The sequence below is a fragment of the Cardiocondyla obscurior genome, linkage group LG03, assembly GCF_019399895.1.
Source record: "Cardiocondyla obscurior isolate alpha-2009 linkage group LG03, Cobs3.1, whole genome shotgun sequence".
Classification (NCBI taxonomy): domain Eukaryota; kingdom Metazoa; phylum Arthropoda; class Insecta; order Hymenoptera; family Formicidae; genus Cardiocondyla; species Cardiocondyla obscurior.
In genome coordinates this window covers 2,431,887-2,445,603 of record NC_091866.1, presented here as the reverse complement: position 1 = coordinate 2,445,603, position 13,717 = coordinate 2,431,887, and the positions used below count along the sequence as shown (strand labels likewise).

Below are 13,717 nucleotides of genomic sequence, written 5' to 3'. Positions count from 1 at the left end.
TCTTCCCGGCAGTTTGGATGTAGCTTGACTTAATCATGAGAATTGCTCCAAGCGTCATATGTTGCACGTTAACTGCGATATGCATTCATAACGAGTACCACTCTGATACAAGCGACGCCGGTCCGCCCGGGTTGATATTAATAATAGCGACGGGAGAGAATTGAATTTTTCTTTTGTTGCCGCTTTACCTCCCGAAAGATGTTGCGCAACCGACATTTTCCATTACGTACCCGCGTAATCCTTCCTTTATTACTTGCAGAAGGCTTAATGCTCTCGTTCTTCGAAGATAAATGTCTCGCCGCGATGATTAATACGTGCAGGGGGAAAGGGAGCAAAAATTTATATTTCGAAATTGTAACGTGAGCTCGTAACTTGTATCTTCCTATTCTGCCTCGCGTAGATCATTTGACGCATTAAATTCTCGCATTTATCGGGTTTTACGTTACTCAAAGGTCCCTAAAAAGTTCTTAAAAATATATAATATAATACGCTAATCAAACGCTGTTTTTAAATCTTAAAAAAAAAAAAAAAATGCCCCAAAGAATACGCGCGAGACCTTTAACGCAATAATTATACATACACGTACGTATATCGATATCCGATCGTTCGACAGGACGGACATTTTTTTCGCAGGCACGGCTGCCGTCGCCCTTATTCGTCATTCCACCACACGTCGACGTAGTAACCAGGGGTAACGTCCGGCGAGTGGCCGCGCGCGCACGCCGCTTATATTTACATATTTAACTAACCCAACGGCGCGAGCATTAACGCAAACACAGACGGATAATCCGGAATATATTAATCCGCGGCGGGCGCATACCATCGCTTTGAATTAACGCGAATATTCCTGTGTAAGCCCTCGCACGCGCGGCAACGTCGAATCGGATGAGTGCACCACCTCGCATGCATATTGCAGGTATGTTAATGCTTTCTCCCCCCTCGACCCGCCGTCGTTTCCCTCGGCCGTTTCCCGCGTTGCAGTCGGATGCGCACTTCAACGACGTAAGTGGAGAACGAGGGGGCGAAAACGACGAGGCGCGGCCGAACGTGCTATTGGAATGTCCTCCTTGTCTCCAAACCCCTTTCCTCCCTCCCCCCTCGAGCGAGTTAATCTACCTCCCGGGGAGAGCAAAATGTATACCGGGAATAAATCGCTTTAATGCAGAAACAAACGACTGCTGCTTTTTACGCAATAAATGTAACCCTCGATCGATCGCGCTTGCGTATATAATAGCGAGACGGCTGCTTTCCATCTTCGCATTTCGGGCACACATTTTCACGAAAAAAAAAAAAATCTTATCTGGGAATTAATTTATCTTTTTAGCTCAACATTGAACAAACAATTATGGATAGTATGACTGTCGCTCTGTTATTATGCAACATTATTAAGCCGGGGTTAATGCGTGTCAATATCATTATTGACGTGTACAAAATATCCGTATAAAGCCGGAATCCGGCCGGTTGCAGCAGAAAACGATATTTGCACCCGCAACGCTAACTATTGTTATCGGTGGCTCTATTAACAACGTCAATCGACTGATCCGGGAGAATGCGATTTCGTGTTATTATTGAGGCTTATTAGGACGTATATTGGCCAGACCCGGGACAATGTTACTCACGTCCGCGTTGTCTATCGATATTTGCGAGATATATATGTATATATATATATATACATACATATATATATTTTCCGCGAGAGAGTCTCGAGATGTGTAAGCCCGATGATGAGAGAACGGGTCGAAAGCCGCGGACGACGGAGCTTCCGTAAGCCGCTTTCGTCCGTATCCCCAGGGGGATTTAAGTCCCGACTCGTGCAGATCAAATTGTCGTCAAATATTTACGGGTGCGGAGCCGTTCGTCGTGTGCAAGCGCTTCGAGTGTGTCGTAACGTCGCCGCACTTACTACGTCGGCACGAATCGGACGGCGAGGAATCGACGCAGATGAAGATGCCGGCGACGCCACTACTCCGTTTGCGTCGTCACGCTTAACCACCCCCTGGCCCCTTTTTGCGAAACGCGCTCTTTGAATTTTAATAAGTCGTAAAATCGTGGCAATCCCTAACCGGGTTAATCCTCGATTCCTCATTATAATAAATGCAATCGCGGGTTTTTTTCTTTTTTTTTTGTTTTATAATGGTTTCCGACGTTTGTCAAGTCGCTCTTGAAACATTTTTCTAAATTCTATTTGCGTTCCACGTGTGCTACTTATCTTCAGAAAGTTTGCGAATTATATTTTGCGAGTTACTTAAAAATCGGAAACGGCTATTAGGTTATTTCTGTTCGCAATTATTGTGATCACCGTGACACCGTTTTGATCGGAATATTGTTAACTGCGGAACGAAATGTAATTAATACAAGTGGGATACCTTGGTATTCTAAAATGCACAAAGTTTGGCGCATAACCGCTCTCGTTGTATCACGGAAACCATCCGGAGTCTCGAGAGATCTTCACCGTCTGCGAGATCTTTCAAGTGTGCTCCAACGTTGTTACCGTGTAGTGGCGAGATATGCGAAAGATACGCGAGTTACGCTACTCTTGTGCAGCTGAGAAATTCTCGTTTAACCCGTAGTGGGTAATTTTGTCGCGCGCTGATAGTGAAATAGAGTTAATGAAAGCTGCAAATTTACAGCATACATTTTTACAAGAATTATTCGCGTTTTGTTTAGACATCGCGTATGTGAAGCTACTATTAAAAATATGTATCGCGCTACGTATCCGGGAAAAATAAAATAGAAATATACCGCTATTAATAGACGTCGCAAAAGAACAATAATTCCGAGCGCTAGAACCGCGATTCATTTATAGAGAGTTATTTTTATCGTACGTACTTCTAGCGCGCGAAGCATCTTGTTTGTTTGTCAACGCCGGTCACCTGTCACCTCGAGATTGCGCGCGTTGGCATTGAGGGGGCATCGAAATCAACGTCGAAAAAGATTTCACGAGGTTTCAGTCGGTCGCATTCTCCGAGCCGAATGTGTGCCTCATTTTTTTTTTCGTGCTAACGTCATCTTATCGCAGATAATAAATTTTTATGAATTTAATTTTACGTTCAGTTTCGAGTAAAATTTATGAACTTTACTTTACGCAATTTAATAATTATAATATTATTGCGTGTAATGATATAAATATTAATCTTTCTTTTATTTCTATATGTTTCAGGAAATGGGAACTTGGAGTTGTTCGATAGTGAGAGCGGGCCGGACCTCACGCTATCACCTCAAACCTTCACGTCAACGGCGGAGGCCTTCATCAATGACAATAGCGACAGTCTCGGAGTTCCAGGAGACAACGACACCGGTCAGTTATCTCTATCTGTCAATTGATTTTTGCACGACACAAAAAATAATTGCACTCGCCGGGGGAGAAATTTAATTTTTGTTACAAATAACGAGGCTTCGCGATCGATTAATGACCGTCAGAGATTTCCGGCGCACCGGATAGAAAAAGCAAACGCCAACAAATAACGAGCCCCTAATTAAATTTGCGCTTACGACGAAGTTTCTTGTCGAGGCGCGGCTTCAGCCCGTCACATTGCGCCACAATCGAAGTGCTTAATTTCTCAATTTCGACTCGGGGGAGGGAGGGAAGATAAGATGATGAATCATAAGATAACTGCGACAATTGCAGCCCGCCCGACAATGATTTTAACGCGCGACTTCCCGTAATTCGATTTAATTCAATCTGCGAGAGTGCAAAACGTCGATGGGGCGCCGAGTCGTTAAGCGCCGGAACACGGGACAATGCATTAACGTAATTGTTGCTCTCCTCGTCAGCGGCACGTAGGAACAGCGGTTATAACTAGTTCGAACAAGTCGGAGGGAGGAAAGCCGTTGTCGCGCGTGTGCCGCGGCACATAATGCCTATTGTTTCCGACAAGTATAAGGGGCCACCGTCGGGACAGTCGTGCACAAGTGCAATGCGCGCGCTTTGTTTCTTGGGGAAATGTTGAGGGACAATCAGGACCAGCCGTTGGGTGTAATTCCAATTATTACATTCTACTTCCTCCGGGCGGAGATAGTTATTAATTCGACACGCGAAAGGAGGACGAGCGCCGTCGCGTTGCATCGTTTTTCAATACTTTAATACTTATTTGGGAAAAATAAGGCTTTAATTTTAAACGGCACTTGGCCAAATTATCTAAATCATCTATCTGCTTTATAGCAGATCGTGTTATACGCGGCGTTTGATATTATTTTCGAAACAGCAGCTTTCAGCAAACGTGTCCAATGAATCAAAATGTCCTATTTATAAAATCTGATGCAAAACATCGCAGCCCGCGACGTCATTAATACCCGCGGCGGCTCCCACGCGAATTCTAACGAGCACCGCGAGCGGAGCCAAAAGTCGTAATCAATACAGATCAAGATATATGCTTAGCACCTGTTCGACGTTATTTATTTTTTCCGCGCGTGCACCGATACCGTTAATTCGTACATTTGAAAATTGAATCAGAGCGTTAGGTAACTTTGTTAGACGAGCCTTGGGAGAAGCTCGCGAAGCAACTCGCGCGGCTCGAGCGCTTTTCATCACGCTCCGCAACCAGCGTTCTCTCATTTCCTATATTTCGCGGCGCAGGAAGTCCTTCTTCATCATTCTTTGGTTCCCGTGCACGTTGAATGGATTTATTGGAGAGTTAGTTCGCGAAACGTGCCAGCTATGGAGGAGGCGAGCGAGAGAAAGAGAGAAGGAGGAAGTCGACGCCGGATTTTGCCGCCAAACTCCAAACGAGCGCGGTCGGCGCGGCCTCTCTTTGTGGACCGTGCGTGTATGGGATAGGACATAACTTTCGCGCGAGTGTAAGTTCGTTAGAACAATTTCGCGGCGAGCGGTTGTACCGATGCGATGCGATGCGATGCGACGGTGCGGAGAGACCGCAAACCGGAAGGCCGCACGGATATGTGGCTCGCCTATGAATAAATCTCATCGCGGCAAGATGATTTGCTTGCATGTATCGTCTAGCGTAAGACGCGCCAAGCGGCGTTTGTGTAACCAGTGATACAAGCGGGAAATGCAATTTATTCTTTAAGGTTTGCTAAAAAAAAAAAAAAAAAAAAAAGAAAAAAGAAAAAAAAAAACGGCTGTACCGAATGTCTTTGCACAACTAAAAAGTTTGATATAAAATAAATACGATAAATGCCCTAAATAAATATATTTCTATTAAAAAAAAAGGGGGAAAATTTTATGCCACAATTTTTGCAACGATAACACTCGATTCGTATCAAATAATATGCATATGGATTGCGCTTGTTCTCAGAAACGGCGATAAATGTAAATTTCGCGAGGAAAGTTCGTTCTCGTGCTCTTCGTTGCGAGAGCGATCCGATATACGCTGATTGCGGGGTCGCGTAAACGAATGGAACGAGTTGAACGGTCGGATAATTCGCGATCGCTCCCGTTGTTCTTGAAACAATACCGTGAACTGCTTCGTAATAAGGGAAAAGCGCAATCGCAGTCGGACGTGATGTAGTTTACTTTGGCGCGGTGGTGGCATTCTTGATTCCATCGAGTTTCGAGATGCGCGTCGGCGCGCCGCGTGATAGACGTTAATTTGCTCCTTTCTGATCTGCGGTCTTTTATTAAAAAAAAAGAAAAAAAAGAAAAAAAAAATAATAAAATAATTCTCGACTATTTTAAATCACTGTTATTACCTTCCGTTAAAAGAATCATTCGTTTTTACGACATTCTCAAGTGGAAATAACTAGGTGGCTAATCCATAATTTATCTCGTGGCTGCTTAGCAAAAACTGTCCAGCACTGAGCCAAAAATGTAACGCTCAAAACGTCTAGGTACTAAACAATTATTACTCTCTAATAACGAGCCAAAAAAGCCAGATATCTAAACGTTTTTCTCCGCGTACTAGTCTACTACGCGTACTGATCTAGCTAACGCGCGCTCGACTGCCGCGGCCGCTGACCTCCGGGCCCGCCGGCCGCCGCCACGCGGTTCCTTACCACGTGGACCGTACAATAATGATAACTACCGGGTGATGTAAGCAGAAGCACGTGCTCACAGCTAACCACGTTGAACGCGCGCGGCGAACGGTGGGCCCGACGGACTCAGCAGTCGAGCGCGCGTTAGCATGAGCGTTAGCGTTAGCAAGTCAGTATGCGCGGTAGACTAATACGCGCCAAAAAGAATATCTAATCTGCACGATCTAATCACTAACTACAAAATTAAAATAGCTAGACAAATTTTCACTCGGGATTATTTCGATTTTTAATACAGGGAAACGAAAAATTTCTCTAACGTTATTGTTACGTTTAAAAATTCTTTTTTTTTTTTTGTTCTATCTTTTTTATCTTTTTTTGTTCATCGTTTTATATGTAGTGTATTGTCTTTAATTGCTTCTAATGCGGATGATCGGCTTTTCTTTGTTATTGAATGGCTTCCGGATTCTGTCCCGTGTTCTTTAAATTGATCATTTCTGAAAGCCGCTGCACGCTTTCCCTACGTAATTGCATAAGCTCCGGTGCTTGGGATAGGACATCAATTACTGGTGATCGTAAACGATGAATATAACCCCGACTATCGTAGGCAGCTGCTACGTATTCTATTTACGACTTGCGATTGATGCATTATCGATACCTAAGTCATAATAAAAATGGTTGCGACGGCCGCGAGCTGATTAATTAATTACAGCAATAAAGAATGTTACCCGGCATACGAGTTTATAAATTTTTATCGAGGCACAGATGCCGGTGAAATAACAGCCGTTTACGTTTTGCATATATTATAATTTTATTCGCGAAAGGTCTGCGTCAATTGCATGCTGCATTATCGTAACAATCGCGTTTACGATGCGTTTAATGCTTGATCCTGCTCAAGTACGTAATATATATTATCAAACTAATACGCTGTATTATTACTATTATTATTAACGAGTTAATAACGGCGAGTCAGTAATAATGTTGAATTTTGTTTCTCAAGATTATCACGTTAATTCACTGAATAGCCTTCGCAAACATCGAAAGAAATGTCACATTATTTTCTGATAATCGCAGTATTTTATCATTCTTAGCGCTATTAAAACGAGAAATGTTTCTTCTTAGAGTTATAAGAAAAGAGTAATTCCAGTTTTTATGATGATGATAGATTAGACTTTTCCTCGATCATAAATTCTGGAATTCGCTAGTTTCTCAGGAAGAAGATTGGGTACGTTTTATGCGTAATAACTTTTTCCCCTCCCGTTTTCTTGTCGCATGGGCATCGCATTCGCTGATTTTTCGGACGGAAAAACATTTAGAAGCGAGAAGAAAGCATTTTGCACGTAAAGCTACATTTTTCATTCTTCTCGATGAAAGAGAGAACGGGATTTTGGCTTGAAATATATTTTTCGAGCGCCGGATTACTTTATTTGAGGGTCGGTTAATGGGAGAATTACGTCTGATGATACACGGAAAGCGAATAGAGAGAAGTTGGCGACCATAATGACGGCATGGCGTATTGGCGATCAATATAACGCCACCGGCACTCTCTAAATAATACCGATCGAGATTCGCCGATGCAATTGCAAAAATCCACAGCCCGCGGTCGTCGCAGCCCCATTGCCGAGGCGGAGAGATATCGAAACAGATCCGTTGGTAGAAAACTCGTCCTCAGATTTCTCCGTCCGCTCTTATCCTTTCTCGCCCTCACCCGTAGCCCGCCGGCCCGCCCTTCACCGCTCCCTCCTTCTCTTCTTGCTCGCTTTTCATCCTCCGTTGGAGGGAATTCACTTCGTCGGATAGTCCTCCGAGATTCCAATGCGCTCTCAAACACGCTGAGATTACGTCGGAGCTTATGGATTCCTTATCCAATCTTTCGATCAGCACTCGAACTCGGCGTCTTACGCTCTTAGAACCCTCCCCTCCCTCCTCCCCCTCCGCGCGTCTACGTAGTAGAGAATTCATTCGCGAGAAACTTGATTTTATGTGTCAAATGATGCTAAATTGACCCGAGCCGGACGAACAACGGTAATCTTGATGGAAAAAGGGCTTTCCTTTTGATGTAAAGGCAATATCGGATTGCCAAATCAATTTATTGATTCATATTTGTTATTATAATATATTTTCTATAATAATAATTTTTTATAATATTCTCGTGGGTTTAAAAAAAAAAAAAAAAAAAGAAGTTTAAAACAATACAGAGAGGGAAACGCGCGGTTTACGCGTGTGACGTTTGGGAAAAAAGTAACACGAAGAAAAATGTAATTTTAGATTGAACGCGGGAAAAAAGTATTATCCGTTTCTTCCAATCGCGGTATAATGCACATCGATACTCAGCGCCAGTAGCGCGCAATATTAAAATATTCCCCGGAGATGTGGGGGTTATTGATTCTCTAACGAATGGCGCCGATGTAACGATAATCGTTATTAACGGCGTTTAAATAGTATTTTCGATACTTCGGGAAGCTATTACTGGTTATCGGCTCGACGAGACGGTCTTACGAAGACGCGTAAATATTACAGTTTACATAAAAGCGCCGGTGGATTACGGTCGTCGCCGGATCCGCGCCGCGATATCGCCCGTGTGCCCGCCATTCTCTCGAAATTTCCGTAATGTAAAAGAGAAGAGAGGAGGAGGAAGAGGACGGACGGTACGAGTGAGTTTATGCCACGGCAATTCACCGATCCGCGCTCTTTACCGCTCTTAACGATCGTACGCTTGGCGTTATGCCCCTTTCTCGAAATCCAGCTGATGGTCCGGCTACGCTAATTTATAACCGAGATTCATAAATGCCCGAAGCGGCCTTTTCCGCTTTGCTCGCGGTAAACACCATCGTGAAGCGCTTGTTTCCGGGACGGGCAGGGTCTCCTCTTAAAGTCCAGAGGTCGAGAACACCGGTTAGCAGGTGGTGGGAAAGAAGAGCGCGCGGGAGGATGTGCGGCGTAGGACGGCGAACGCGAAGGGAGGCGCGGGAGAGACGAGGGTGAAAGGCGACTGCGAGCGGGGGTGGTGAGCGGGACCAGAGCGAGCGCGACGAGGCTCGGGAAAGAGACATCGAGATCGAGCGGGAACGGCCTGCTGCAACCTCGTTGGCTCTAATGCCGGCTATTCAGATCTCACAATGCACTAGTAATACGATTTCGCTGTCGTCCTGCGCCGCGCTTGCGTTTTCACGAGCGGACACGGTTGAGGCAGCCATGCACGTAGCCCCGGCGACACGCACGCACGTTTGTACAACACCTGACTCCCGTACGCTCGAAACGCGCCGGAGTTCGGATTCTAAGGACTAAAATTGAACCTTGTTCCCTCAGAAAAAGGAAATTATCGATATTATTCCGCTCGGATGGCAAATTTTGTTTTAAATTTTGTTTTAATTTTTTTTTTAAGTACGGACTAAAATATACGGTGTAATAAAATGGAACAAAAAAAAAATTCACGTCGCAGTAAATTCAATTGAGAGGAAATAATCGTCGATTTTGCAAAAAGAGGTGTTTAATGTTTCTGTATCTGGTACACGCGCACACTTGCCGGAGGGTTAATCAAATGTCGAAATACTCGTCTTTGATCGAGCCGAGACAGACATGGCCGCGTCTGTGAGTGAAAAGCTCCGCGCTCTTGAGCAGAGGCGAACTTAAATTGAAAAGAGGAAGAGAGAGGAAAGGACTCTTCCTTCTTCTATCGTTCTGGCATCGCCGGCGCACGGGAAAAGCGAGATAGCGGTGACGCGGGGGGGAAACGTTAGAAGAAAGAGGGAGAAAGAGCCGGTAGCAAGGGTGGAGTTCTTCGCGACATAAAGAGTAAATAGCCGAAGGAACGGTCGACTCGCCGAAAGAGAGAGAGACGCCGGCAGGAAAAGATGAGAGGCTCGCCTTCCAAAGGAAAAGAACCGGTTGCACCCGGGGTAAGGAGGAGAACGACGAAGACGCTGAGGGGTTGTAGTGCATTTTAATAATCGCGACTAAAGCGGAGCGGCAGCCACCCGGCAACGTTCAGAGCCGCGCGAATTGCCATTACGTTCGCTTTAGCGAGCTCCGAAAGTGGCTGAGTATTGAAATTAAGTGTCCTTCATCCGGAGGCGCGTGCACATCTTCTTCTACCGTCTCGTTCTCGAGGGACGTCGCGAAACTGTTTTCGCCAGCGTACCTAGCCGCGCGTGCGCGAGATCTCGACTAACGAAACGCAATTAATCATCGGTAAGTCGGGATTACCGGCCCGGGGCGGCCCCCGATCGGCGGCGTTTTATTTCTTCGCGTAATTAATTAAAATTTCTTGCAACCTTTACTCCGGACCGACTTCTTGTTGCGCGACGTTCTCTCTGAATAAATCATTCGATGTCGCGAACCTGCTCGCGAGCAATAATAATACTTTACGGAGAATCGTCAATTTTTTTTTTTCTTTTTTTTTACGCTCGTTGAACAAATATTGATCTTTTGAAATATTCAGCCGAGGTAAGCTTCCGGCAGCTTACAAGCTCGAACTTTATACGCTGGTATTGGCAAATAGTTAGGGTTGGGCGCCACTTAAAATTTTTCGCAGCTTCGATCTCCTTGTCGGCATTCCCCCCTTCCGAATTTTTAACGTTAAAGATACTAGTCGTTTCCTTTACACTTTGACCGAACAATGCTGAATGATTAGAAATCTTGTTAGGAATTCAATGCCGAAGCATGAAGTTCCTTTGAGAGTGTTCCCTTTGATTGAGTTTCTATTTACTTGGAAGGAGTACGCGCATTATAAAGGAAAGACTAAAAATTTCTGAAGTTTTCGCAATGCCGGATACAATGTCTCGAAACTTTACGTGATTGACGGTGCATAATAAAATTTACTTTTAACGACCGTTCAGCGAAACGAATTATATTTTGTCTCCGCTGTTTATTGGAATTCATTTATTTATCAGATCTTTAATATTTTAATTTATACTTTATACTCGATCTTAAGTGCTTTTCAAAAGCTATGCATTATTAATATGAAAGCTTTTAATCGTTGAATTAAGTATTACAACATGAAAATTTACTCGGCGAAGACACTTTTATACTACAGCCGATTTTTTTAAGGCTGTCGCTGATAGAAAGACCGGACACATTCATTTGGATTATTTAAATACGGGCAGGATAATTTTTTTATAAAACTAGAATAAACCATTCGCACGCTGTTTTTTAAAAGATCCCGATCGTAAATTATAAAAAAAGAAACCATGCGACTTACCAGTCTGCATGAACTTCAGCGGAGTTGTCGAGTTCTGCCGGTGACTGTAACATAAAATAAAAAATATTAATGTAGACTTGCTAATATATCAGTTGATAAATTTAATAAAAAGGTAAAGCTTTTTTTTTTAATACAGATTTTATAAAAAAAAAGTTTATACTGACCTAAAAGTTGCTCCGCCGATGCAGGATGCCCCTCCCGGGCCTGCTCCTCCTCTCAGATGGGACGTGTCGAGTCATCCTTCCGCGCACTGGACACTCGCGAACGCGTCCGATTAATTACCGTCATGAAAAATAATTTTTTATTTAACACCTTCGCGCGATAGTCCACGACACTCCCGTTAAAAAAATTTTAATATAAAGGAACAACGCCCGAATACTTTGCGGAACTACCGAAGCGACCGACGAACCGGCTGCGGTTCGTATTCGTTATAATTTCGGCGTACGGCACTTTTTGTCTTTCGTTTTTTTTTTCTTTCACTGGTGTACAGCAGTGGAATTGTCGATAAAATAATCTGTAACAAATAAATGACAAAATTAAATTGTAGAGCGCCTCTTATTTTTTAATTAATATTACAAAATTAAATTAATATAAAAATGCCAAAAAAAAAAGAAAAAAAATTGATTATCACTTACCAGTGGGTTGCTCTGTCGGTTCTCGATGCCTCTCCTAGGCCTCCTCCTTTTCTCAGCACAGTACACTCCTAACGGAGATGTCAGGCCTGGTGTTCGATTCAGGTTAAACGAGAGTTCTTTAGTCGTTCTCTGGATTGTCACCTGAAACAAAAAAAATATTACTTGATTAGCATTTTCAAAATATTAAGTTGTAAGTAATTATACTTCACGAATGAATGTCTCCCGAATATATCGTGGACTCGTCGATCGAGTACCCCGAGCCCGACTGTATTTAACCACGTTTCGTTTTTGGCCAAGAGACGCGAATTTACACGAATGAATGTCCCGAATATATCGTGGACTCGTCGATCGAGTACCCCGAGCCCGACTGTATTTAACCACGCTTTGTTTTTGGCCAAGAGACGCGAACTTAATATACGCATACACGAGGTTATAACTCACTTTATAGCAAGAAGATGTGATCACCGGTGCTATCCGCGTACGAAGAATTAATCCGGGAGGGTGAATTATGCCAGATTATGTATCTTAGCCCGCCGATTATGCGCGATTCTTGTGATACGTACGGAGCACGTGCTGCGTACGTACGTCTCGCTCGACCGCTGGAGAAGGACAAGCGAGAGTGGGGGTAGTGTGCGAGCGTAGCTCGCACGCGGCACGTATGCCCGCGGTTCCCCTTTCCCCTCGGCCTACCCCGTCCGTTTCTCTCTCTCTCTCACACCTCTACACAATTCAATACGTTATAAAAAAAGTTTATACGCTGAATATTAATTGCAAACTTAAACTGATGAATTAAAATCAACCTTAAAACCTTCTTGATAGTTGACGTTTAATATCGTTTTACATAAAGCGAGTTTTTTTTTTTTTTGTTTTTTTAGATAGGATAATTTTATTTAATCAACGTATATAATTTTTTACTTTAACAATTAAAATATTAAGCTGCGCTAGCTTTTAACTAGTGCACGTGCGCTAGTCATACGTAGCAAGGAAAATGTTACTTGGATCTTGCCGATACCAGATAGGGAGCTTAATCCGAATTTAATGTTCTCGTAAAATGGGCCTCGCCGATTAGGCCGTGAGTGGCTAAACGTGCGTCGTTGAAACGTGGCGAGAATGGCCAAATAAAAACGTCTAGGTAGCAATTTGAAACGACCGGAGGTAGGTAATTCGCGGCATTGAGGGCAGGTATTACAGGGGCCGGAAGGGGAATCAAGCTCGTACCCGCGTGCTCGTTTCGCGAATATATTTTTACGCGCGCCTAATATCGCGAATCACGAAAACCGCTAACGCCGTTTTCTTCTGACCAAAGTTTAACGCGAGACCGCCGGGCTAGTTTTTCACCGGAAGGAAAAATCGTAAAGGAACGGCGAGGTAAATAAAAAAATCGCCCTATTAACATTTTTTACAGCTTATAGAAGGCTTCGGGGTCGCTTCGTGTAACTGCTGCGTAACAATTAAATGAGAAACATTTCCTGCGTTTTGTTTCTCAACGTGTTAATTATATTTATCATAATTGCCGCCGTTGTTCGTTATTTTGTTAAACGCCCCGCGTCGAATTTGCGCGACGCGTGTTTTCCACCCTTCGTTAGCCGCAAGTAAGTTCCGTCGCGAAATGAAGCGAGACCGCGGGCGTCGATCCACACGGGAATACCTAATTACGTATTTCGACGCGCCATTTCGCCGATGACGAATGCTCTGTCCCGCATTGATATGCAGCCGAGAAGTAAATTGATCGAGACAGGTCACGGCGGCGGGTGGGCGGACCATGACTGAAATTCGACCACGGGCCATCTACTCTGTTCCCGGGTTTCTCCATGACATCCGCAGTTTCTATTATACGCCCCGACGTTCCCACATTCGCGGCGCGTTCTGCATCGCGGAGGGAGTTATACATCACGACGGCGAATCCGGTGACAGAGGGAATATGGCACAATTCAACCGAAATGTGCGCGTATTA

The 13,717-nt window shown here is 44.1% G+C and overlaps 1 protein-coding gene across 8 annotated transcripts in view; it reads left to right on the top strand.

The window, feature by feature from the left end:
- The window catches only part of LOC139113942 (zinc finger protein 541), a 344,562-nt gene that overhangs the window by 209,593 nt on the left and 121,252 nt on the right, over positions 1-13,717 (top strand). For all 8 annotated transcript variants that reach the window (XM_070675406.1, XM_070675404.1, XM_070675403.1 and 5 more), the window contains one exon: positions 3,161-3,298. In XM_070675406.1, coding sequence (XP_070531507.1) covers positions 3,161-3,298 — 138 coding nt within the window. The remainder of the gene's footprint in view (positions 1-3,160; positions 3,299-13,717) is intronic.